Consider the following 25,297-nt stretch of genomic DNA (forward strand, 5'->3'; position numbering starts at 1 on the left):
TGAAACATATTGTTCAGGAATGCGATGTTATATTTCTGTGCTGTAATAAATGGTGAATATGATGAATATAAAGAAGCATGGAAAGATCTGTATGAGCTGATGCAAAGTAAAGTAAGCAAAGCCAAGAAATAATATAAACAATGACTACAAAGTAAACAGAATTCCCCCCAAAAAATGAATGTTACAGAATTATAAAGAACAAGCATGAACATTCTAACCCAGTGATACCCAAAGTGGGCACCACTGCCCCCTGGTGGGTGCTGCAGCGATCCAGAGGAGTGGTGATGGCCACAGGTGCATTTGGGGGCAGTGAATAACTGTAAAGGGGCTGTGATAATATGTGACAGGGGGCGTGAAGTAATATTTTTTTCTAGAAAGGGGGTGGTAGACCAAAAAAGTTTGGGAACCACTGTTCTAACCCCATCCTTTGCAGGTAGTAGGTCCACAAGTGTGCTACATTGCACATACTTTTTTTCTAGAGTTTCTATGTACTGATCAGTTTTGCTGATTTTTCCTTTTTTGAAAAATATTTGTAGTTTGGGATGACTCTTTTAAGAGGGAGGATACTGGGAGATATGATGTAAAAAAAAAAAAGACATCAAAAAAAATTTTTTAAAGAAAAAAATCAGCTGACATTCAAGATGGGAGTGAAATGATCACAGTTGTCTTTGTGAAAAGAGATCCTGGGGTTTTAGTAGACTTGCAAATTCAGACCACAATATCTCTTCTAAAGTACCAGCCAAAGGGGCCAGCTGGGTAGCTCAGTGGATTGAGAGTCAGGCCTAGAGACAGGAGGTCCTAGGTTCAAATCTGGCCTCAGATACTTCCTAGCTGTGTGACCCTGGGCAAGTCACTTAACCCCCATTGCCTAGCCCTTATCACTCTTCTGCTTTGGAGCCAATACACAGTATTGACTCCAAGTCAGAAGGGAAAGGCTTTAAAAAAATAAATGAAATCATAAATACCAGCCCTTACATTCTTTGTTCTAAGATTCTTTCTGGATCTGATACTTTTTATTATGTTTCCTAATATTGCTTCTGTTATAAATAATGGGGGTGAGAGGGTTGGGACTCTCAGCTCCCAGAGTTTCAATAACACTTTCTGCTCTTAACATTTATGATTTCTTGAATTCCTTGAATAGGCTGGGCTCCTATTCTATATCATAACATAGCAAATGACTGAAACCTCCATGTCGTTGATGCCTCTGATCAAAAAATTCAGTTTATTTAAACCATCAGTGTGTTTAATGCCCAAATCTGATTTCAGTGTGTGGGAGACAAGAGAAGAAGATCTGGGTCCTGTCTTCAGGGAGAATCAGAGAAGGAAACTGCACAGTCAAGATGTAACTAGGGAAAGAGAGAGTCTAGAAAAGGAAGAACACCCTGACCCCATATGTGGATGTATAGGGTGGATCTATCTTGTCAATAGTTTTGCAGTCTAATTACATATCTTTTGCTTTGAGCTAATGTGTCCTCTGGTTTGCAGGTTAAAAAAAAAACAACAAAAAACATTACATGATATAAAATGAGTAATTCTGATTATATTAAATTTAAAAGGTTTTGTACAAACAAAATCAGTGCAACCAAAATTAGAAGGGATACAAGAAACTGGGAAAAATATTTTATAACAAAATTCTCTGACAAAGGTCTAATTTCTCAAATATATAAGGATCTAAGTCAAGAAATCAAGCCATTCCCCAATTGACAAATGGTCAAGAGATCTGAATAGGCAGCTTTCAGATGAAGAAATCAAAGTTATCAATAATCATACGGAAAAGTGCTCTACATCCCTTCTGATTAGAGAAATGCAAATCAAAACATCTCTGAGGTACCGCCTTACATCTAGCAGGTAGGCCAATATGACAGTAAAGAGAAATAAATGTTGGAGGGGACCTGGCAAAATTAGGACACTAATACATTGCTGGTAGAGTTGTGAAGTAATCCAATCATTTTGCAAGGCAATTTGGAATTATGCCCAAAGGACTTTTAAAATTTTTTAAATTAGGGGGCAGCTGGGTAGCTCAGTGGAGTGAGAGTCAGGCCTAGAGACAGGAGGTCCTAGGTTCAAACCCAGCCTCAGCCACTTCCCAGCTGTGTGACCCTGGGCAAGTCACTTGACCCCCATTGCCCACCCTTACCAGTCTTCCACCTATGAGACAATACACCGAAGTACAAGGGTTTAAAAAAAAAATTAAAAAAAATTTTTTAATTAATTAATTTAGAGTATTTTCCCATGATTACATGATTCATATTCTTTCCCTCCTGTCCTCCCTCCAGTACGAAAGAGCAATTCCACTGGGTTTTACATGTATCACTAATCAAGATCTATTTCCATATTACTAATATTTATAATAGAGTGATCATTTAAAATCTAGATCCCTAATGATATCAAACCATGTGATCAAGCAAATGTTTTTCTCCTGTGTTTCTACTCCCACAGTTCTTTCTCTGGATGTGGATAGCATTCTTTCTCATTAAGTTCCTGGATCACTGCATTGCTGCTAGTAGAGAAGTTCATTACATTCAGACTCCTCTGTCTTCTCCTTTCGCTCTGCATCAATTCCTGGAGGTCATTCCAGTTCACATGGAATTCTTCTGGTTCATGATTATTTTTAGCACAATAATATTCACCAACAGATACCACAATTTGTTCAGTCATTCCCCAATCGAAGTGCATCCCCTCATTTTCCAATTTTTTGCCACCACACAGCTCCGGGAATGGGAAGGGAAGAGGGAAAAGACAGAATATAAATCATATAAACATGGAAAATATTTTTAAATAAAAAAAAATTTTAAAGCCTCAAAACATCTATACTAAAATATAGGGACTATGAATATTTTTATACAAGGATTTTTCCCTACTATCTCTCTGGGGTATAATCCCAGCAGTGGTATGTCTGAGTCAAAGGGTAGGCAGTCTTTTAAAGCTCTTTGGGCATAATTCCAAATTGCCTTCCAGAATGATTGGATCAATTCACAACTCCACCAGCAATGTATTAGTGTCCCAATTTCGCCACATCCCCTCCAACATTTATTACTTTCCCCCATAGGGCTTTAAAAGAATGCATGCCTTTTGATCCAGCAATACCACTACTGTTTGTGTCCCAAAGAGATTTTTTAAAAATGGGAAAGGTGGCTGAACAAATTGTGGTATATGCTGGTGATGGAATACTACTGTGCTCAAAGGAATAATAAACTGGAGGAATTCCAGGTGAACTGGAAAGACCTCTAGGAATTGATGCAGAGCGAAAGGAGCAGAGCCAGAAGAACATTGTACACAGAGACTGATATACTGTGGTAAAATTGAATGTAATGGACTTCTGTACTAGCAGCAATGCAATGACACAGGACAGCTCTGAGGGATTTATGGTAAAAAACGTTATCCACATTCAGAGGAAGGACTGCAGGAGAGGAAACATATAAGAAAAACAATTGCTTGAAAGCATGGGTTGAGGTGGACATGATTGGGGATGTAGACTCAAAACTACCACACCAATGCAACTAACAACAATTTGGAAATAGGTCTTGATCAATGACACATGTTAAAACCAGTGGGAAAAGTGCATCGGCCATGGGTGGGGGTAGTGCGAGGGGGCGAAGGGGAAAGTAGGAGCATGAATCATGTAACCACGTTAAAAATGAATATTAATAAATGTTTAAAAAAGGGAAAGGATCTGTTTGCATAAAAATATTGTTATAAAACTGTTAGGTAAATCCCTGATGATATGAGATCTGGAGCAGGGTAAGGTGGAGTGAATCTTAAGTGAGACACTTAAGTTATAATTAGTGAATCTCAAAGGATCACAGACAGTAGTAGATGTTGTTTAAATGATGAATCTGCTAAACCCAAACTCCAGGTGTAACAGTCTCCCAGAGTTATCAGCCAGGCAATGAATCTGCTGTTAGAATTATACAGATATCTTGTCTAACTGACACTGTGGCCTAATGGATAACAACGCTTTGGTTGACTGTGAATTAAACTCAGCTTTTGAAAGATACAATACCTCTCTTCTCTTCAAATATCCTAAGGATGTGATCTACTCTGGGTGATGCCAAATCTGAAGTAAGTTTAGAGATTTATTATTAACAGGCCTAGGGAAGGGAAAGCATGGGTATGGCTGGGAAGAAGGGAACAGGAAGTCCTTAATTAAGTCTATTGATAATAATGATGATCTTGAAGTGATGTTAATCAGGTTTGACAGATGAAAGCCTGGTTGAGCCAGACTGGCCAAACCTGAAGCAAATTACTCTGTTGATAAGGCATTGATGTTTCTTTGATGGTTAGTTCAGGATCAGGGACTGATGAAGTACTTTTGAAATAGGTTGCTGGTTGATTGGCTGAATTAAGCTCACCTAAAGCCTACCCTAAAACCACTGTTTCCAACCCAATCTCAAATCTGAGATCTCTCTCAGTTCAAAATCCTGGCTTTTATACCCGAACCTCAACTGTCCTTGGCACCTGTCAGCTCCTGCCAGGCTCAGTTCATTCTATATTCCAAGCAAGTAACTATCCATCATCTTGATTTCACATGGCTGTACAATTTATCATTACAATATGTATAGCTGTGTTTTTGGTGGTGGCAAAAAATTTGGAAAATTTCCCTTGATTGGGGAATGGCTGAACAAATTGTGGTATATGATGGTGATGGAATACTATTGTGCTATAAGGATGGTAAATCGCTTGATTTCTATAAGAACTGGAAGGACTTACACAAACTGATGTGGAGTGAAATGAGCAGAACCAGGAGAACATGCACAGTAACTGAGAAACACTGATGGACAATTAAATGTAATAGACTTTGCTACTTATAGCAATGCAATGATCCAGAACAACTCTGAGGGACCTATGAGAAAGAATGCTATTCACATCTAGAAAAAGAACTGTGGAAGAAGAAATGCAGAAGAAAAACATGTGAGTTATCTCTTGTTTATATGGGTATAGGATTTAGGGTTTTGGTTTTAAAAGATTATTATAAAAATGAATAATTCAGAACTAGGTTTTGAGTGATAATACATGTATAACCCAGTAGAATTGCTTGTGAGCTCCAGGAGTGGGGAAGGAAAAGGGAAGGGACAGAACATGAATCATGTAACCATGGAAAAATATTTTTTTAATAAAAAATTTTTTAAAGCCTCAAAATATCTATACTAAAATATAGGGACTATTCCTGTGGTTTCATTGACAGGAAATTCCAGGATGAAGAACAGCTCTCCATCAAAGTAGCCTTGTATCTTTGCAACTTGTAGCCTTAGAGAGTTGCCTCATGTCACTGGGAAGATGTGACCTAGGGTCACCAAGTATCAGAGTCTATATTTAAACTGATCTTCCAGGCTCCAAGGCCAGCTATCAATCTATACTAACAGTCACTAAAATATACATACCTTTTGACCCAGTAATAACACTACTAAAAGTCCCATATATACAAAATATAACTACTTTTTATAATGGCAAAGAACCAGAAAGTAGGTACCAATCAATAAAGGAATGGCTAAATAAACTATGTCCTATAAATCAAGCATTTATTAAACACTACATGCTAAGTACTGTACTAGTCATTAGAGACACAAAACCAAAAATGGGCAAAAATCCTTACCTCAAAAAGCAAAAAAAAAAGATCATTAGCCTTACCCTCAAGGAGCTTACACTCTAAAAGGGGAGAGAAATATACAAAATAAACATACATACCTAACATACAAAGCAAGTACAGAGTAACCTTGAAAAGAAAGGCACAAGTAGCTGTGGGGACCAGGACTTGCTCTGGATCAGGCTTGAATCAGTCCAGTTCAGCAGTTCACTCTCAAAATTGGAACAAAATGAAAGAGACCCTCTAGACCATGATACCTTTAATATAAGGACATCGACTCCACAATACCACAGAAAGAATATTCAGCAAAGATTCAGCATCAGTTCATTGGTCAAGTAAATACAAAAGACATCATTTCAGATAAAGTGAAGCTAAGTACTATTGAAACTGAGTGGATGCTGATCCATCACAGGCTTTGAACTTTGGGCAGTTTTTAGAGGACCAATGAAGGCATTGGGGAGGGGGGGAGGGACCCAGGGGCAATGCTATAGGATCTTTGTGGTTGTTTTTTTAATGTTCTAGCACTGCTGCTATCCATTGCAGTTTTCCTTTCATTTTTTCCCCTTCTTTGTGATTAAGCAGCAGAATTTTCTTTCTAATGTAGCTTTTAGAGAACAAAGCAATTGTTTTGAATTAACTTGCATTCTTTGTCTATCAAGGTGTCATAGAAATATAGTTTGCTGTTCTTTTATGATAAGTTAAGTAGCACCATGGCTGCCTTGGTTTCTGCAAAGTTAGGGTACAATTAGGATAGGATTGGATACTCATAGGGGACTATTAGTTTAGAGGTTTACATATTGATTAATATGATGAAAGTACTGAAAGAACCTTATATATAATTATATATGTTATTATATATAATACATTATATAATTATTTCATATAATTATTATTAAATATTATATAATATGTATATAATTATATATTCCTATGTTCATAGCATTATTACATATTATCATAATATATTAAAATAATGCTATGAACAAAATAGGGACAACTGAAGTACAGCCTAACATTTACAAAGAAAAAAGGCAATATCTATATTAAATAAACTGCCTGAAGTGGCATATTCCAGAAAACTAGAGATAATTATGGTGGGGAATATTTGGAAACTGGTTCTTAAGTCACTTAAAGTATACAAGGAGATGTTGAGGGTATTTAAAATGATCCTAGAGGCAACAGCTAGATGGCTCAGTAGATTGAGAGCCAGACCTAGAGATGGGAGGTCCTAGGTTCAAATCTAACCTCAGCTGTGTGTCACTTAACCCCCATCACCTAGCCTTTACTGCTCTTCTCTCTTGGAACTGATACATAGTATTGATTCTAAGACAGAAGATATAAGAGTTTAACTGATAATCTTGGAGAAGGTTATTTCAGTAGTATAATGGACTTGGCACCCATATTGTCAAAAGACTAAGAAAGACTAAGAAATGGATGGGAAATGATGAAGTAGAAGCAAGGGATGTAGATGGCTCTTTCTAAGAGTTAAACTGTGAAATGGATAAGAGATACAGAACAGTAGCTTGAAGGGATGGCAAGTTCAAGTAAAAGGTTTGGGTTGGTTTTGTTTTTTTTTTTTTTTAAAGAATAAGGTACAGGGGGCAGCTGGGTAGCTCAGTGGAGTGAGAGTCAGGCCTAGAGACAGGAGGTCCTAGGTTCAAACCCGGCCTCAGCCACTTCCCAGCTGTGTGACCCTGGGCAAGTCACTTGACCCCCATTGCCCACCCTTACCAGTCTTCCACCTATGGGACAATACACCGAAATGCAGGGGTTTAAAAAAAAAAAAAAGAATAAGGTACATATGGGAGTGTTTGTAGGGATCAGAAGAACCAGGAGATAAAAAGAGGTTAAAGTTGATAGATGGCATGATCAAAAGGGAAAGCCCCCAGGGAAGATGGAAAGATGGACACAATTAGAAATATTAGCCTTGACAAGGAGAATGCCCTATTTGAATAGTGTAATTTGTAATAACAACAGCAATAATTTATATAGTGCTTTAAGTTTATACAGTCTTTATGTGTATTATCTCATTTATTTCATAATAAATTTCATATTCTTTAATTTAAAAAAATAAGATAAGGATTTTAAAATAAAATAAAAGTATTATGGAGTAGGAAGCTAGATAACACAGTGGAAAAGTACCAGGCCAGGAGTTGGGAGGCCCTGGACTCAAATCTAACCTCAGGTACTGTGTGACTTTAGGGAAGTCACTTAGCCTCAAATGCCTCCTTACCTCTATAAAACAAGAGGTAAAGGTTTAAAAAAATAAAATTAAGTGATCCTAGAGAGAGATGGACTGAAGATGGAGAGAAAAACATGCTTGTAAAGGAGACAGCATCTTTTGCAATGGTTAGAGATGGAGAGCAAGCATACTTGGCCTGCCAGGAAGAATACAAGACCTTAATATGCAGAGTTATAGCCCTTTCCAGAGAATCATCACCGCCCACCAAATGAGGAATACTTTGAGTCCTGCTTAAGAAACAGCAGAATGGTTGCAGAGAATTGCAGACACATGGAGAAGGCAAATTAGAACCCATGGGGAACTTGCAAGAAAGAGCACCAAGTTGGAAGTCAGAGGGCCTGTGTTTGGATCCTTGTTCTCTCACCACCTGCCTGGTGACCTTGGGGAAGTCACTTGACTGTCTAAGTATCAATTTCTGTATTTGTAAAATGAGGAGGTTGGTCTAGATGACCTCTGAGATCTCTTACAGCTCTACGTCTTTGACCAATTGACACTGACTTAGCAGCTTCAGCTAAATGAGGCCTTAGAAACTCTTCAATTCAACCCCATCATGAGGAAGAAGAAAAGGAAATGCTGAAGATCACACAGTCATCATGTGATAGTTTGTACCTGAACCCTGGTCCCACAAACCTTTCCCACTACTAGAGCTGCTTCTTTCATGTAGAGCAAGGAAATGCCCATTTGAATCTTTTGGGAGGGAAACTATTGGGTCCATGGGTTTAGGGAGCCATGATTTGAATCCAACCCCTTGTTTTTTAAAAAGTAGGCTCCAAGAGTTCTGACAAGCCATACCTGAAGCTCTTGGGAGGTAAACCAGGAACAAGCCAGCCTGGGGGTAGGAGGAGGCCAGAGAAACAGCTCCAGCTTCCACCTGGCCTGGGGTAACCTGAGCTCACATTCTCAAGTGACAGTTAATAATTGAAGGTGAGTGGCTTCCTCTCCTGGGGCATCTGTGCACTTCATCTTCATCTCCCCCAGACTGTCTCCAGATCAGGTAAGCAGGAGTCCTTGGAATCCCCCAACCCCAAGACCACATAGGGAGAGTTAGGAATGAGAATCTAGGATTCCTGGCTCACTTTTTTTCACCATTTGGGAGTGGGGTGTGGGGCTTTCTATGGTTCCCAAATTTGGGAAGGTGACTTTTTTTTAGGAAATCTAGAAATGTAATGGGAAGCATCTGTGTTAGGAGTCAGTAGACTTAGTTTCTAGGCCTGGCTCAATGTATGACCTAAAAAGGAATGCTTACTTGTAGCCGGGTGCATCATCAGGGAAGCTGGAGCACAGACTTCACAAGTGGGACCAGACTAGAGGGACTCTGAGGTCCTTTCTGTTATTCCACAGCTCTTGTTCCCACCGTGTGCCCTTTTCCTCCTGTCCTCTCCCTCTTGCAGGGCCCAGCAGGAACATGTCTCCTGCCATCGCGCTGGCCTTCCTGCCACTAGTGGTGACCTTGCTGGCTCGATACCGCCACTATTTCCGGCTCCTGATCCGGGCTGTGTTACTTCGGGGGATCCGTGATTGCTTGACAGGGCTGCGGCCTGAGGAGAGGGCTTTCAGCTATGTGCTGACCAATGCCCTGCCTGGGGACCCTGGCCACATCCTCGCCACCTTGGACCACTGGAGCAGTCGCTGCGAGTACCTGGCCCATCTCGGGCCTCTCAAAGGTCAGGTCTACCCTACACTCACCTCCCCTCAGAAGCCCTCCATTGGAGTCAGCCTCATAAGGGTTAGAGCATTTCAAGTTGGAAGAGAGCTTAGAAATCCCCGAGTCCAAAGAGAGGAAAAGGCTGAGGCCCAGAGTTACTTATGTGCCTACAGATGACAAGTAGAAGCCCTGGGACCCCAGTCCTCAGATTCCAAATCCAGTGCCCCTTCCACTACCCCATGCTGCTGTGCTAAAAATGCTAAGGGGGAAAATGCCCTGAGCAGCCTATGAAGAGGTCTGGGTTCTGGTCTTGGAAATGCCACTCATTCGCCCTGCGACCCCAGCATCTGTGTCCTCAGACTCAGGCTCCCACAAGATAGGGGTCACGTGTTCTACCTCAACCCAGATCTGAGGACAAGGGGCAGGCTCTCCTCCTTCACTCTCTCCTCAGTTCCAGCCTGTGGCTTGTTCTCTCCTCAGGTCAGATTCTGACCCGCCTGATAACCCAACAGGCCCCAGAATGTGTGCTAGAGCTGGGTACCCGCTGTGGCTATGCCACCCTGCTCATTGCTCAAGCCCTGCCTCCGGGCAGCAGGGTCATCACTATCGAGATGGACCCTCGGATAGCGACTGTGGCAGAAAAAGTCATCCGCCTCTCGGGCTTTGATGAATGCAAGGTCAGAATCCTTTCCATTCCTTTGCCTAGCTCTCTCTTGGGGGTGTGATCCACAAGTTCTGGTCCCAAACAGCCTAAGTCGTTCCCTGCCAGGCTCCTTCTGCTCTCCCCATCCCATGTAGCCATCCGTGAAAGCCTCTGCCTTGGGGAGTGAAAGGAACCAGTGAAATAAAACAGTAGGATATTAGAACTGCAAGGGGCCCTTAGAACATGGAGCAGTGTTAGAACTAGAAGAACTCTCGGAATATAGACTGGAATAGTAGAGCTCAGGACAGAATACCTGCTGTGAAAAGGGTCTGAGAGACTTTATTGTTCAACTATCAGATTTTTTTAAAAAGGGGAAACTGAGGCCTAGAGAAGGGAGAGACTTAATGAAGCTTACAACAAAAATGACTCAACAAGCTAGAACTAGGACTTTTATTCTCCCTGCATGACTGTCTCTTGAGAGGAGGGATGGCCTCCTAGGACGAGGACTAGCTGTTTTCCTTCTGTCTTTCTGCCGCTTCTTCCCTCCTTGCACTTTTCTTCTTGTCTCTCTCTCTTCTCCCACTCTTCCCCTCTCACATGTCCCCCTCTGGCAGGTGGAGCTGATTGTGGGGCGCTCTGAGGAGGTGATCCCTCACCTGCAGGCCCAATATGGACTACATCAGGCTGGACTGGTGCTACTGGGGCACCGACCTCGCTGCTACCTGAGGGACCTGCAGCTCCTGGAAGCCCATGCTCTGCTGCCTGCTGGTGCCACTGTGCTGGCAGACCATGTGCTCTTCCCGGGGGCACCGCGCTTCCTGCAGTACACCAAGACCTGTGGTCGCTACCGCTGTCGCCTCCACCACACTGGCCTTCAGTACTTCCCTGCCATCCGTGATGGTCTGGCCCAACTCACTTACTTGGGGCCAGGCTGAGGAAGGTCCATTCTTCAGAGGATCGCAGGATGCGGAGATGGAAAGGACCCTAGAGACCACTTAGTTCAAACCCTCCTTTACAGAGGAGAAACCTGAAGCCAAAGTCATACAGGAAATAGGTAGCAGACTGGAATCTGACCCCAAGTTTTCAGACTCCAAACTCAACCCTCCGCCTAGCCCAGCTCACTGCCTCCTGCAATATGGCATTGCAGAAGAAGCGCAGCTTCCCAAGGAGACTGGGAGAGAGAGTGAGGGCCAGACCGAGCCTGGCAGAATCAGGAAACAATTGATAAAGCTGCTTCCTGCCACTTCCTTCTCTTGGCTTCTCCTCTTTTGCCCAGGCAAGGTCTCCTCTCCCACAGATTTCTGGCCCCACTGAGGCCTGGGCTTAGCTTTGCCTCATGACTCTTATAGAAGAGAGAGGAACGGAGAGAAGAGCCAGGAGAGGAGATCCAAGTGGCGAGGCACTCAGTGTATTAGAAAGAACATTGGAGGGGACAGTTAGGTGGCTCGGTGAATTGAGCACCAAGTCTAGAGATGGGTGGTCTTGGGTTCAATTCTGACCTCAGATACTTCCTAGCTGTGTGACCCTATGCAAGTCACTTAGCCCCTTACCACACTTCTGCCTTGGAACTAATACACAGTTTTGAGTCTAAGATGAAAGGTAAGGGTTTTTAAAAAAAAAAGAAAAGAAAGAACATTGGAATCAAGAGATCCAGGTTTGAGTCTCAGCTCTAACGCCAGTTCAGTGACCTTGGACAAGTCACTTCCCTCTTAGTCTGTTTACCTATTTGTAAAATGTAATAATACTTATGCCACAGGGTTGTTGTGAGCAAAATGCAAAGCACTAAGGAGGGGGCAGCTGGGTGGCTCAGTGGATCAAGAGCCAGGCCTAGAGATGGGAGGTCCTAGGTTCAAATCTGGCCTCAGACACTTCCCAGCTGTGTGACCCTGGGCAAGTCACTTAACCCTATTGCCTACCCTTACCACTCTTCTGCCTTGGAGCCAATACACAGTATTGACTCCAAAACGGAAGGTAAGGGTTTAAAAAAAAAAAAAAAAGCACTAAGGAAATGGAAGCTATTATTTCCTTTTCTCCAGGCATGTCCCCAGTTTACCTGGCTGGGGACCCACTGAGGTGCTCTTACACTTCCCTTCCAGACAGTTAGGGTAGAGGTGAGAGAGCCATGGCAGAAAGAGCATAGTATCAATTTATAGGGCTATTTTCCAGACTTATGGATTTTTCCAACCATTCCTTCTCTTTCCTTAAGTTCAAGAATTCATTTTCCCTTTCTCCAGCCCTCTGGTCCCCCAAATTTAAACTTGGTCTTTCTTTCTGGCACTTACGGCATCCTATGAAGAAGGATGAACAAAGGAAAAGGGGATCCAAAAGTGATCAAGTGGGAAGAATGCTGGGCCCAAGAATCATGGGATTCTAGAAAGTGAGAGTTGAGTTAACAGGAAAAAAAACTTAGGTCAAAGATGGAATGATGTGTCCAAGGTCATACAGCTAGTACGGATCAGAAGCCAGTTCTGATTCAATCTTTTTTTTTTTTGCTGCTGCTGCTGCTACCCACACCTGTCTCAACAAGTTCCCACAAAGGTCAGATGATCTTGTTTTGAGTTCCAATTATTAGCTGAATGACTGTGGGCTTATACTTCTCTTCACTGAGACTATCTGCTCATCTGGAACATAAGAGATAACAATCCTTGCACTAAATAAATCTGACCCTGTTACTTGTTACATGTGAAACCACTACAGAAATGTGAGCTATTATTAGTTGTTTTTCCAGTCTGTCCTCAATGTCCAGTCCCTCCTCTCCTAGGGAAGAGATGTAGATGCTCATGTGACTAACCAAGGTCAACAAGGACTTAATGGGACTAAATGGGATAGATACCCTTATTCCTGCCTAAAACCTATGCTGGGAAGGGAGGTCTAACCCTGAATGCCTAGGAAGGCTAATCCTTTTCTAACTCAGATAAGACCCCACGTCCTAGGACTTTTAGGGCTTTCTCTCCGTCTCAGGCAAGATCTCCATATTCTCTTTAATAACAACTCCAACTCATTTAATTTTTAATTTTAAAATTTAATTTAATAACAACTCAAATTTTTCTAATCCTGTAAAGTTTTATAAAGCCCTTTCCTACACTAAGCTATGAGGTAGGTAGTACGAGTAATATTCTTATTTTCATTTTACAGAAACTGAGGCTCAAGTAACTTGACTAAGGCTCATAGTCACAAAACTAGTGAATATTGGAGCTAAGATGTAATTCATTTCAATTAGCATTATATACCTCCTCCATGATAGGCACCATGCTAGATGCTGCAGTTACAAAGACAAAAATGAGCCCAGGCCTCTAAGTGGAAGACCCTTTCTACTAGGTCATCCTGGTCCAGAAGCATGGTAGCAAGAATAGCACTCCCACATCCCAGAGCAGAAAGACAAGGCACTGAGGGCTGAGCAAGGATTCTGGAGGTAAGGAGTAATAGATGTGGAAAATAAGACTTAGAAAAAGAAACCACCCTATGTCTTTATTAAAGGGGTTAGCAGGTGAAGGAAGAAGGAGAGAAGGGGTTGGAGGAGGGCCAGCGGCCTAGCCAAGCAACTCCCTCTGGGTTCCAGTGGGTAACTGCCCTGTACCCAAGAGGCCCAAAGAGAGAAGACAGCTCTGGGCTCCAGTCTGTAGCACTGTCCTGCCAGCCCCAGCTAGATCATCCACTGGTCCTGGTCCTGCTCAGCACCTTCCATATCCACCTGGTACAGGGAGGCAAGCAGAGCCAATAGGCTTCAGGTACCCATGGCTACTGAGATGACTGGGCCAATTAGCCTTCCCTTTCAAGCCCCAGAGAATCACAGACTTAGGAGGACTTAGTTTCCAAGGGATAGCGACAGGCCATGGGCCTTGAATCCATCCCCACCTCCTTGGACTCAACAGAGGGTGCAGGTTTCTAGCCCATGGGGGTTCACAGTAGTGGGGAGCTTTGATTCAAACACCCTCCCCCTCACCCAAATCTTCATCCAGTGAGGCCTGTGCCATCTGGGGCTCTAGGGAGAGGAAGAAGCTCAGCCTACCTCATTAATCTCCCCGTCATCAGGGGACTCATTATAATCATTCATCTCATCCATGTCCTGCATGTCCTCATCATCTTCTGAATCTTCCTCACTATCCTCATCATCTTCATCATCCTCTTCTTCCTCATCATCATAGTGCTAACCAGAGAAGATGGCAGATAGTTTAGGTGAGAGATGGGTCCATGGGAATGGCCTCCTGTCTGAGAAGGGGGGCTCCTATCCCACGTGACTCCCTCAGTTTCCAGCCTTCCAAACCCTATACAATGAGACCAATTCATCTTTCATGCCTTCTGCTCCCCTTACTGAGTGTGATGGGGTCCAAGTTCTGTTTCCGGCCTGCTCAAAGAGCCATGGGTACCAGGCTATCAGACTCAGTGACAAGTCTGTGGAAGCTGGAGCCATTGTTGCTATTGTGGTCTTCAAAAGGCAGAGACTAGCTTCAGACCACTTCTGGGACACATAAAAAGGACAATGACAAGGAATTTCTATGACTTCATTTAGTCTGTTTCTGTTACCCTCTCAAAGAACTGAGATCCTCAAAGGAATTCTCTGTTAAACAGCTCCTACCTTATTCCACAAACTATTAGGAAGGTCTGCTTCAGCCAAGAAGCAGCACACTGGAAATGGAGTCCAGAGAGATATGGGCCCCAATTCCAGCTGTGGCACTTACAAGCTGTAGGAGGGTGAGTATTTGACCTGACTTCTCTGTGAAGCAGAGGACAAGAGCACTCAAACCACCTTGAGAAATAAGGATATTACTTTCAAAACCTTAATGCACTGTAGAAATGGGAGGGATTTATTACTGTCTAGGGCTTAGGGATGACATCTCCTCAGACACATCCCCTTCTCACCCTTTTCCTGTAGAGTGTGCTCATTCCTTGCCCCATCTGCCTGGGCACTTTTTTCAAGTGTCCAAAGGCTCTGATCTGTCCCTCCCCACTGACCTAGTCTTTCAGCCCTTAGTTCAGCTCCTTATTGTTTCTTGGCCAGTGAAACCCCAAATCCAGAGAAAGTGTCTCTGTGACTAAGAGACTGTGCTGGGCTCACCTCTGAAGCTGGTTTCCCAATGGGTACTAGGTTGTTGTCTCTCTCAGCAATACTCTGGAGCTGTGGAGAAATTTGTACAACAGAGCAGGAAAGAATGGTTATGGAAGTGATAAGGAGTATTTTTCCTGCTTCCAAATTCTCTCCACAAAAGAGGAAACAATCCCTTTCCCTGGTGGCCTACTGCCCCTATCCACACAATATTGATTCTAAAATGGAAGATAAGGATTTTCAAAAGAAAACAAAACAATGAAGTCCTGCCTGACTCTGAAAGTTGGTAGCCCAGGGATGGGAGGGAGGAGATAAGAGTCCATAACTTGCAGCTCAACAGCACCCAGTTTGGCCAGAAGGTAATTCTAGAGCAGCAATGGGCTCTGGGCCAAGCATTCACTCACAAGTACATAGAAAGTATTCCCTTTATCAAACATTGAGTCCTTGGAGGAAAAAAGTGCTCTCAGACCCCTTCCCCACTGAACAGGAGTAAAGAATGGCTAACAGGGGCACTCTTCTGTCATCCCTTCCTTTTACCTCCTCCTCCACCATCCAGGGCCTCCCAAATCCCTAGGGGCCTTTGGCAGAAAGAGTGTTTATATCATTTGGAAGACATTAAAGTCATCAACTATTTGCCTTGCAATGAAACAAAAGACCATCAGGCTTACCACTTTTCTTATCACTATGATCTCAAGACCACTAGGCACTGTTATCTGCTGCTGGTGTAGCCTAAAGCCACCTAGGCCTTGCCATCTGCCCTGAAGCTGAATTCTTTTATGTGTGCTCTCTCTCCTAATTATGAGCTCCAGGAGAGCAGGAGCTGTCTTGGTCTTTTTCTTTCTATATCTCCAGTGTTTAATGGCACATAGTAAGTACTTAATAAATGATTTCTCATTCATTCATTAACTTGCTCATTCATTCTTTCAAATGGGGAGATGAAAAGCTCTGTTGCCCTCAATGCCAAATTTTACTTCTTTCTTAGGGTCTCAGTTTTTTTCTCTGTAATGCAGTCCATTATACTCAAAATTGCCTTCCGTCAGAGGGTTGTTGGGCAGAAAGACCTCTGTAACATTAAAACACCATAGAAAAGGGAGTTATCACTATGTTGAAAGGAGATCTCATGTTGACGTTCTGCTCCCATCCCCTTGTGACCTTCCCATGACCTAGACTTGGCCCTTCTCACCAATAGCACCATACCACTTCACCCTTCCAAGCTGAGCTCCTCATTCTCTGCCTGAGACTTTGGTTCATGTAGGAATGTCTTTCCTTCTAGTTTCAATATCTCCAAATCCCTTTGTCCTTCAAAGCCTAATTTGAGGCTCACATTTTCTTTTTTTTTTTTTTTAAACTCTTGGAGTCAATACTGTGTGTTGGTTCCAAGGCAGAAGAGTATTAAGGGCTAGGCAATGAGGGTTAAGTGACTTGCCCAGGGTCACACAGCTAGGAAGTGTCTGAGGCCAAATTTGAACCTAGGACCTCCCATCTCTAGCTCTAGCTCTCAATCCACTGAGGCTCACATTTTCTAGAAAGCCTTTCTGGAGACTACATGATTTGGCAGAAGGAATGTTAGACTAAGAGTCAGAAGCCCTCGGTGTGTATCCTAGCTCTGCTCATTATGATCCGTGTATCTTTGGGCAAGATACAACCTCTGTTGGTCTCAATTCCTTCCTATGTAAAATAAGAGAGTCAGATGAACATAAAGATGACAAAAGAAAGGCTTGTGAATACACTATTGTTGGAACTACAAATTGGTCAGAGCCTACTGGAAAACAACTTGGAATTGTATTTTTTGTCCATATCCTTTGACCCAGAGATCCTACTACTATAAACCACAAGGTCAAAGAAAGAATGAAAGGTCCTATATATACAATAATATTTATAGGAACATTTTTTATTGTAGCAAAGAATTGGAAGGCAACGAGGGAAGTTCCATCTAGATCATATGGTGAGGGGGGCAGCGGGGTAGCTCAGTGGATTGAGAGCCAGACCTAGAGATGGGAGGTCCTAGGTTCAAATCCGGCCTCAGACACCCCTTACCACTCTTTCACCAAGGAGCCAATACACAGAAGTTAAGGGTTTAAAAAAAAAATAGATCATATGGTGAACTGAGACTAGAACCTAGCTATCATAGGATCAAAGGATTTAGAGTTGGCAGGGACCATCTGTATTACTTATTTCAATAGCTTCACAGAGGATCACAGATTCTGAATTAAAGGGGACTTTAGTTCAACCCCCTCATTTTACAGATTAGTAAACTCAAGCCCAGAGAGATATAAGTGACTTACTCAATGTCAGAGTAGTAGTACATAGCAGAGCTAATCCTAGAACCCAAGCCCCTTGAACCCAAGCTCTACACACAACTCACTAAACAGTCCTGTCTCCTCAGTTCCACTCCTAGGAATTCTTTTAATATATAAGTGAAGGAACTGAGATCCAGAAAATGGGGAAGAAGTTGTGCAGAGGAGGTAGATAGAGGCCTAGAGAAGCAGAATTATAGATATAGGACATCTAAGCTTTCTTGGGTATCATCTCTCATTTTGAAAAAAAAGAAACTGAGCCCCAGGAAAGTGATTTGAATTACCCCAAATCACAAAGGAAGTGTCCTGGGCATAATTTGAGTCCAGGTCCTCTGACTCCAATTCAGTGCTCTTTCAATAATCACCAGATCAATAATTCCCTCTTTTTACAAAGGAGAAAACTGAGGTCAGGAGCAGGGAAGGCCCTTGCCCTGTATCACATGTTGTTAGTGGCAGGATTAGAGTTTGAATGAAGGTCTCCTGAGATCTAGCTCAGGGACATTTCCAATATAGCACTTCCTGTTACTTTTCTTAACAGGAATGAGGCATGGATAATAGAGTGGGTTCCTGTAGGAATCAACAAGGGCAATTGGCACTATAGCCAGACTCCTTTCAAGGCTCCCTCTCTTGTTCTGAGCCTCCCCTTTCTTGAGAATCCTGAGGAAAGTAATAGGGAATGGATGTGTGCCTGGGGCCCAACTACTCACCCAAGCCTGATGCTGCTGTTCTTGCTGCTGTAGCTCGTTTTCATCCACACAAGGTCGGTCCAGGTTAAACCACAGGGACTCAGTGACACGTGGAAGTAGTGAGGGGAACAGGGTAGACATGGCTCTTGAAGAAAGCAAAGGGCCCAGAGGGATATGAGAGGTTATTTTGGAACCTTGTGGAATAAAAGTGTATGGGGAATAGGCAACCTCATCTCTGACCCTATTATCATCAGGAAAAGTTTTGTTCTTTTTTCATGGCAAAGAACTGGAAATTAAGAACCAGTCATTCATTAGAGAATGCTAAACAAATTATTATATATGAATATAGTGAAATAAAGGGACAGTTTTAGAGAAACCTTGGAAGATTTATATGAATTAGTGAAGTGAGCAGAACCAGATTAATTTACACAATAACTACAAGACTATAAAGACAAGTAACTTTGAAAGACTTAAACATTTCTTTTTTTTCAACTTGAGGGTTGAGTGGAAGAAATAGAAAATAAATGTATATTAATTTTTTAAAAGAAAGGGAGAGTGGGAAGCAGCCCAGATGGCTCAGTAGGTAAAAAGCCAAGCCTGGAGATGGGAGGTCCTGGAAACTGACCATGGGCACTTCCTACCTGTGGCCTGGGACAAGTCACTTCGCCTCCACTGCTTAGCCTTTATTGCTCTTCTGCCTTGGAACCAATACAAAGTATTGATTCTAAGATAGAAGGTAAGGGTTTAAAAAAAAAAAAAGAAATAAAGAAATGGAGCTGAGGTCAGGGAAAGAGGCAAAAAATTCAGAAGAAACAAAAAGTTCAGGGGCAGGGCAACAATCACAAAACAATAGAACTTTACAGAACTGGAAGTGATCTTCTCTTTCTTAGTTCTAATTTTTTTATGGTCTTTATCACATCCTAGCTGATATTACAGTGAGCCCTACATGGAAAGAAAAGAGACCCAGATTCTAGTCATGGCTCTATCACTAACTGCATCACCTTGGAAATTCTTTTCCCTTCATGAAATTTGTTTTCCCCATTACTTAAAATGCCCTATAATGAGCCCATGATCTTGGCCATGTGAAATTCTCTCTAATGATGCAGATTACAATCTATCTATGCCTGGTGGTCATCCTATGCTACTTTCATCTATATCCTCCCAGAAGTGTTCACAAAAGATTGACAATAGGTGTTCTTCCCCGCTTGATTTGTACAGTGTGGACAGTTAGGCCAAATTCTTTTGATTACAAATCTCATCATATTCTGGGGCTAGATGTAATTAGCAAAATGTCGTCTGTAAAAAAACAAACAAACCCACATTTGGAAGATTCAATATCCACAGAAAATCTCTCTTTGACCTGAACTCTGCTAGATCTCTTTTATGACAGTGTCAAACATCTTTGCAAATATGCAGCTTTTGTCTTACTTGATATTAAAGATCACAAGGTAAACCAAAGCTATCTCTGTTGTTATATCTCTCAAGGAACATTATATAATTTTAATATATGCATGAGTAGCATCTCATTGGAGAAAAAAGTCTTTAAGACATTATTTTGCTCCATTAAATCAAATGGTGTTTTGTTTTATTTTCATTTTTTAATTTTGAAAACCCTTACCTTCCGTATTGGAGTCAATACTGTGTATTGGCTCCAACAAATGTTTTTTTACAATAAAGAATAAGTACTCTCTATATCTTTTAGTTAATTGTGGGATGGTAAAGATGTGGTTTACTATGGAACATCATTTGAGAAAACTTTGTTCTCTTCTGATAGTTACTGTGGTTTTTCATATGCCTTTATTTTTCAGTAATTTTTTTTTCAATACTTTTGGTACCATCTTCAGATACCTTAAAGATTAGCAATGCCCTCAAAATTGTCACCTCCATTACTGATCTCCTCTGTATTTACTTGATCTGGTCCAGTTGCTTTTCCCATCATTTCTTCAGTGCCATTTTCACTTCTTCACATCTGGTACTGTGAAGTTGGAATCTAAATGTGTTGATTCCGTTGTTCTTGATATTGAAAAGTTTACCACAAAAATATCGGAAGCTTTATTTAAACGACCTATGCTGTCCTGTTTTTTAATGTTTCATGACATGGCACTACTCATAATATTTCACAATCCTTGTTGGAAAGATTTTAAATATATTTTATTCTAAACCAGTGTTGTCCCTGATTTCCACATTTTTCTGCTTGGCAAAACGGATCAATTGTTTGTTAACTGAGGCCATTTTAGGGCTCTTTTGACATTCTCATAATACCTGATTTGTATTAGTCAAACTTCTGAATGAAACTGTCATAATTGATATCAGTATCCCTTCTAGTGCAGCTAGGTGGAGCAGTGGATAAACTAAGTGCCAAGTCAGGAAGACTGATCTTCCCTTCAAATCTGGCCTCCTAGCTCTGTGACCTTAGACAAGTCACTTACTCTGGTTTGCCTCAGTTTCCTCATCTGGAAAATGAGCAGGAGAAATGATAAATCACTCCAGTATTTGTGCCAAGAAAATCCCAAATGGAATCATTAAGTTGGAAACTGAAAAATTTCTGAAAAGAATCTTATCACAGAAAAGTCCCATCTCCTCTCCACCCCCTCCAAAGAGAGATAACTGGACCTGCCATTTAATAATTAATTTTCTAGTAAATATCTGTGGCTGGATAGTCAATTATCTGAATCTGGCAGGAAAAAAATACTGAATTTTTCAATCTAGACAAGAGACTCTCTGGTTAAATGACTTGCTCAAAATCACACCTCTAAGTAACAGAACCAGGATGTGAATGCATTTCCTCTAACTCCAAATGCCAACATAAGTCGTCTACATCAACACCACTTGAGCTCAGGTCTCCGGACTCCCAGGCCAATGCTTTTCCCCTAAAATCAAATTAAGTCCAATTTTCTTCATTTTGGAGCTCAAACAAGATTCCAGATCAGGATATCGGAGGCTATGTGTGGTCCCAGGGATAGTAGTGGCCAAGGAGCATCCTAAGAATAACAGGCCAAGTAAGAGATTACAGGAAAGAAAGATGGGGTAGAATAGAAAAGGGCTGGGGAGGGGACGTGCTGGCATTAGAGTCAATGAAGAAAAGGTATTAGCCAGCCCACTTAAGTGACGAAAGGTAATTCTCCGGCTGGGGGCAGGTCTAGACCCGTGAGCATCCAGAGTCAGGAGGAAGGCGGGGCCTTAGGGAGAAGCGCGCCCTACCGGGAAGGAGAAAAAGCAAGGGGGCGGGACCAAGATTTGGGTGTGTTCAATTCCAAATGACGGAGAGCAATGCCAATGAACAGAGGACTTGAGGTAGGGGGTGTGGCTTCCGCAACGGGAATGTGGCCAATAAGTAAATCCAACCTCCTAACGCCTAGGAATCAAGATAGGAGCAGAAAGGAAGGGTCTCGGAGGCCGGAGATAGGGTTGGGAAGCTGAGGCGCTTCTTGGGAAGTTCAGTAGAGCCATCCGAGGACCCGCCGCCCTTACTCACCGCGCCAGGAAATGGTAGCCGGTGACGACCCGGAAGTACCTCAGCCTGCCCCAGCAGAAGGACCCACCAGTACTCAACAAAGATTCGCTCTTTGCTCTAGCGTATCCCCGCCACAGTCGCCTTTCCTTGGGAGACGCATGCGCAAAGCGAGGGCTGAAACACCACGCCTCCTCTACCGTTTCGAATGTGACGTAGTCTCTCATAAAGGGGTTAGTGGTTGGCCCGGCGCGCCAGCCACGCCCCCTCCCCCTGGTCCAATTGTCAATGCTCACCCCCAATCCTCCCACTTCTAACTGCCGGCGCCGCCAAAATCTTGAGGCTCCGCCCTCATCCTGGACGTTATCCCTATCTCTTCTTGGCTTCCGTTACGTCTGGCCCTAAGGATCTCGGGATGTCTTCCCTCTGTTTCTCTCCATGTCTGGGGCTTCTGAGAGTTCCAGAAACCCAGCCTCCCTCATTGTACAGATGGAAGAGTCAAGGGGCAGCTGGTTGCTCAGTCGTTTGAAAATCAGGCCCAGGGACGGGAGGTCCTGGGTTCAAATATTACCTCAGACACTTCCTAGCTGTGTTTACTTAACCCCCATTGCCCAGCCCTTACCACTCTTCTGCCTTAGAACCAATACACAGTATTGATTCCAAGACGCAAGGTAAGTGGTAAGGGTTTAAAAAAAAAAAAAAAGAGCCAGGGCCTTGGGAAGTCAGATGGATGATTGGTAAGAGAAACCTAGGTTCCATGATAAATTAAAACAAGCATTTATGAAGTGCCTACCTGTGCCAGATAACTTTGAAGAGCTGAGAAATACCAAGACAACAAAATCGCACCTGCCCTCAGGCCTATACAAAGTAAATGACCAAGGGAGACAACAGGAGCTAACAGCAAGAAAGGCTCATACCCATACCTAGTCAAGAAGCAACAAGCAAGGGGGCAATTAGGTGGCTCAGGAGATTGAGGGCCAGCCCTAAAGAGAGGAGGTCCTAGTTCAAATGTTACCTTAGACATTGCCTAGCTGTGTGACCTTGGGCAAGTCACTTACCATCACATTGCCTAGCCCTTACCAGTCTACTTTGGAACCAATACACAGTTGTTTTTAAGATGGAAGGTGAAGGTTAAAAAAAAAAAAAAAGCAGCTCCAAGCATTTATTAAAAGCTTATGTGTCAAACATTGTGCTATAAATAATAATATTTATATAATATATAAATATAATAAATATGTGATACTTATCTGTATATTTATAAATAAATATATAAATAATAAATTTATAAATATGTTAACATTTTTATATGAATATTTATTGTATTATATGTTGTAAACATATAACATTTTGTACATTTACATATAAATATATGTATATAATATATAAAGAATAAAGAAATATAAATATGATTAAAATATGTAAGAAGAAAAAAGACCCTATCCTCTACTAGCTTAACTTCTAAAAAAGGAAACTACCTAAAAGAAAATTGAAGGAATGGGGAAAGGGGAAAAGGAGAAGGAGATTACACCCTGAAGGGTGAGGGTGAAGAAATTCTGGAAGGTCAGGCAGGAGTTGGGAAGAGGAATGAAAACATAGTTGGCCTAGGCACTTTGCTTAAAAAAGAAGTTCTGAGAGAAGCCAACCAATTGAAGGAAGGGGTGATGGAGTGACTTTGTAGGGGATAAGGAGGCCATTTTATAGGTCTGAGCAGAGTGAAATCTAAAGAAAAACAGTTATTCTAAAAAAAGCAGAAAGAGGGAGTGCATTTTAGACATGAAAGTCAGCCAAGCTCTAAGCACTCCACAGCACCTGCTTCAGTCACCTTCGTGGCTGTTGGAACAAATTGTTCTTATCCACCCATTTCACCAGGGGAAGTCTTTTTTTTTTTTCTTTTAATTTAAAATCCTTATTTCCTTTCTTACAATCAGTTCCAAGGCTACAAAGGACTAGGCAACTGGGGTCAAATGACTTGTCTAAGGTCACACAGCTAAGAAGTATCTAAGGTCATATTTGAACCCAGGACCTCCTGTTTACAGACCTGGCTCTTTATCCACCAAACCACCTAGCTGCACCTAGAGGAAGTCTTTATATTGCTACAGGGAGACATCCCCCTTACTCACTGATGGATCAGAAGCCCATCATTTACCTTCAACCTGGTCATCTGCTGGATCTGCAGGGTGTGACTGCTGGGTATTGAAGTGAGTAATAAACACACACACACACAGGGGTTCTTCTGGGGAGAAAGGGATGAAGGAAGAATGAAGGATGTAGAAGTATTACTATCTTAACCAAATACAAAAGGGCTGTGACAATGAGAGTGAATGACAGTTGGGATCCAACTGCCACTTAGACTAAAACATCCAGGGATACCTTACTTCTACAGGGAAAAACACAATAGGAATAACAAACACTTTTTTAATAGTTAATTTAAGATTAAAAGAGGTGGGAGAGGTCACACTACTTTAAAACACCATGGGATCAATTCAAGGTTAAAGGTTAAAGGTCTGGGAAATCCCTCCTCTACACTATGCAGGCCACCAGGACACAAGGGACTAATGGGATCTCATGTAGATGGTCTGATGGTCTTGATCAGTAGCTTAAAATATATTAGTCCAAGTATATTCCAAGAGCCCAGGTTCCAGCCAAATAACTCTTCACAGAAGTCAGGGAAACTGATTTTGCTTGTCCACCAAACAAGACAGTATTCTCAACCTGCTCCCCTTGATCCTGCTAATTGAGATGTTCCAGATATTGCTCAAAGATACCCAAAATCCATAGGCTCTCACGTCAGTTATTTCCCAACTCCTTCAAAACTCCAACTGCCTTTTTAGAGAGTCCACTGAGTTCAGCCCCTTGCTATGTTCCAGGTTGGAATCTCAGCACCTGCCTGCCTGTCTAAACTTCCAAATCTGCTTTTATAAGTTTACCTACAACAGCATGATATAATTTTTTGGAGCTACATGAGAGAGTTGGGCACCAAAGATGAATAAGCAGCCCTGAAAAGAGCTTGGCAAGTCCTCACACCCTAGGGATGAGTCTTCCCTGAACACCCCATGTATAAGGAACACGTGGAAGGTGAGTTTGGGAGTAAAAAGTGGAAAAATGCATAAGGTTGGAAAAAGTATTTTGGTGCCAGTTCAATAAGCATTTATTAAGCACTAGGCACTGTGCTAAGACAAAAAAAAAAAGTCAAAGAATAAATCCTGTTCTCAAGGACCTCACAGGATAAAAGGGTGAACAAGATGGAAATAATTACATACAACAAGATATATATACAGAACAAATCAATAGTGATCTCAGAGGGAAGGCGTTAAGACAACATTAAGGGTGATTGGCAGAGATGAAGATCCAGAAGTACAAAGATATTTATAGCAACTCTTTTTGCAGTGTCAAAGAATTGGAATCTTGAGTACCCATTCATTGGAAAATTCCTGAACAAGTTATGATATATAAATGTGATGGAATATTATTGTGCTGTAAGAAATTATGAAGAGGGACTCTGCCTTAAACTAGACTGAGCCAAAACAGGTGGAAGAGGAGATGGAGGACAAGGACCAATACAATGACAATGACGACAACAACAAACTAGCCTGTCAGGTAGGATATCAATAGTCTTGGATGTTACTGAGGGTGCTGAGGCCGGCTAGAGGAAGCTGGAGTTTGAGCCAAATTTCCCAGCTGCCATCAAAAAATAAAGATTAATTT

The 25,297-nt window shown here is 42.0% G+C and overlaps 2 protein-coding genes across 3 annotated transcripts; one reads left to right on the plus strand and one right to left on the minus strand.

Annotated features, from left to right (window-relative positions):
* Positions 1-8,927: 8,927 nt before the first annotated feature.
* TOMT (transmembrane O-methyltransferase) lies at positions 8,928-11,585 on the plus strand. Its single transcript, XM_044668102.1, has 3 exons — positions 8,928-9,490; positions 9,952-10,148; positions 10,729-11,585. The coding sequence occupies exons 1-3, from the start codon at positions 9,232-9,234 to the stop codon at positions 11,047-11,049; spliced, it is 777 nt and encodes a 258-aa protein (XP_044524037.1). The 5' UTR covers positions 8,928-9,231; the 3' UTR covers positions 11,050-11,585.
* Positions 10,646-21,764, minus strand: ANAPC15 (anaphase promoting complex subunit 15). Of its 2 annotated transcripts, XM_044668107.1 has the most exons (5): positions 21,617-21,764; positions 18,163-18,286; positions 15,171-15,230; positions 14,124-14,261; positions 13,556-13,805 (listed from the first exon to the last, which is right to left on the minus strand). In XM_044668107.1, exons 2-5 carry the CDS (start codon positions 18,280-18,282, stop codon positions 13,758-13,760), a joined length of 366 nt encoding a protein of 121 aa, XP_044524042.1. In that variant the 5' UTR covers positions 18,283-18,286; positions 21,617-21,764; the 3' UTR covers positions 13,556-13,757. The 2 variants fall into 2 exon arrangements, with proteins under 2 accessions (XP_044524041.1, XP_044524042.1); XM_044668106.1 differs by lacking the exons at positions 13,556-13,805; positions 21,617-21,764 and adding an exon at positions 10,646-10,770 and having other exon boundaries at positions 18,163-18,657.
* Positions 21,765-25,297: the final 3,533 nt, after the last annotated feature.

Source organism: Gracilinanus agilis, chromosome 3 (genome assembly GCF_016433145.1).
Source record: "Gracilinanus agilis isolate LMUSP501 chromosome 3, AgileGrace, whole genome shotgun sequence".
Classification (NCBI taxonomy): domain Eukaryota; kingdom Metazoa; phylum Chordata; class Mammalia; order Didelphimorphia; family Didelphidae; genus Gracilinanus; species Gracilinanus agilis.

Excerpts from the sequence above, each read along its gene's own strand:
- TOMT (XM_044668102.1), top strand. The coding sequence starts at position 9,232 with ATGTCTCCTGCCATCGCGCTGGCCTTCCTGCCACTAGTGGTGACCTTG. Across the intron at positions 9,491-9,951 it reads CCATCTCGGGCCTCTCAAAG|GTCAGATTCTGACCCGCCTG; the intron begins GTCAGGTCTACC and ends TTCTCTCCTCAG. Across the intron at positions 10,149-10,728 it reads CGGGCTTTGATGAATGCAAG|GTGGAGCTGATTGTGGGGCG; the intron begins GTCAGAATCCTT and ends CCCCTCTGGCAG.
- ANAPC15 (XM_044668106.1), bottom strand. The coding sequence starts at position 18,282 with ATGTCTACCCTGTTCCCCTCACTACTTCCACGTGTCACTGAGTCCCTG. Across the intron at positions 15,231-18,162 it reads AACAGCAGCATCAGGCTTGG|CTCCAGAGTATTGCTGAGAG; the intron begins GTGAGTAGTTGG and ends ATTTCTCCACAG. Across the intron at positions 14,262-15,170 it reads TTGGGAAACCAGCTTCAGAG|CACTATGATGATGAGGAAGA; the intron begins GTGAGCCCAGCA and ends TTCTCTGGTTAG.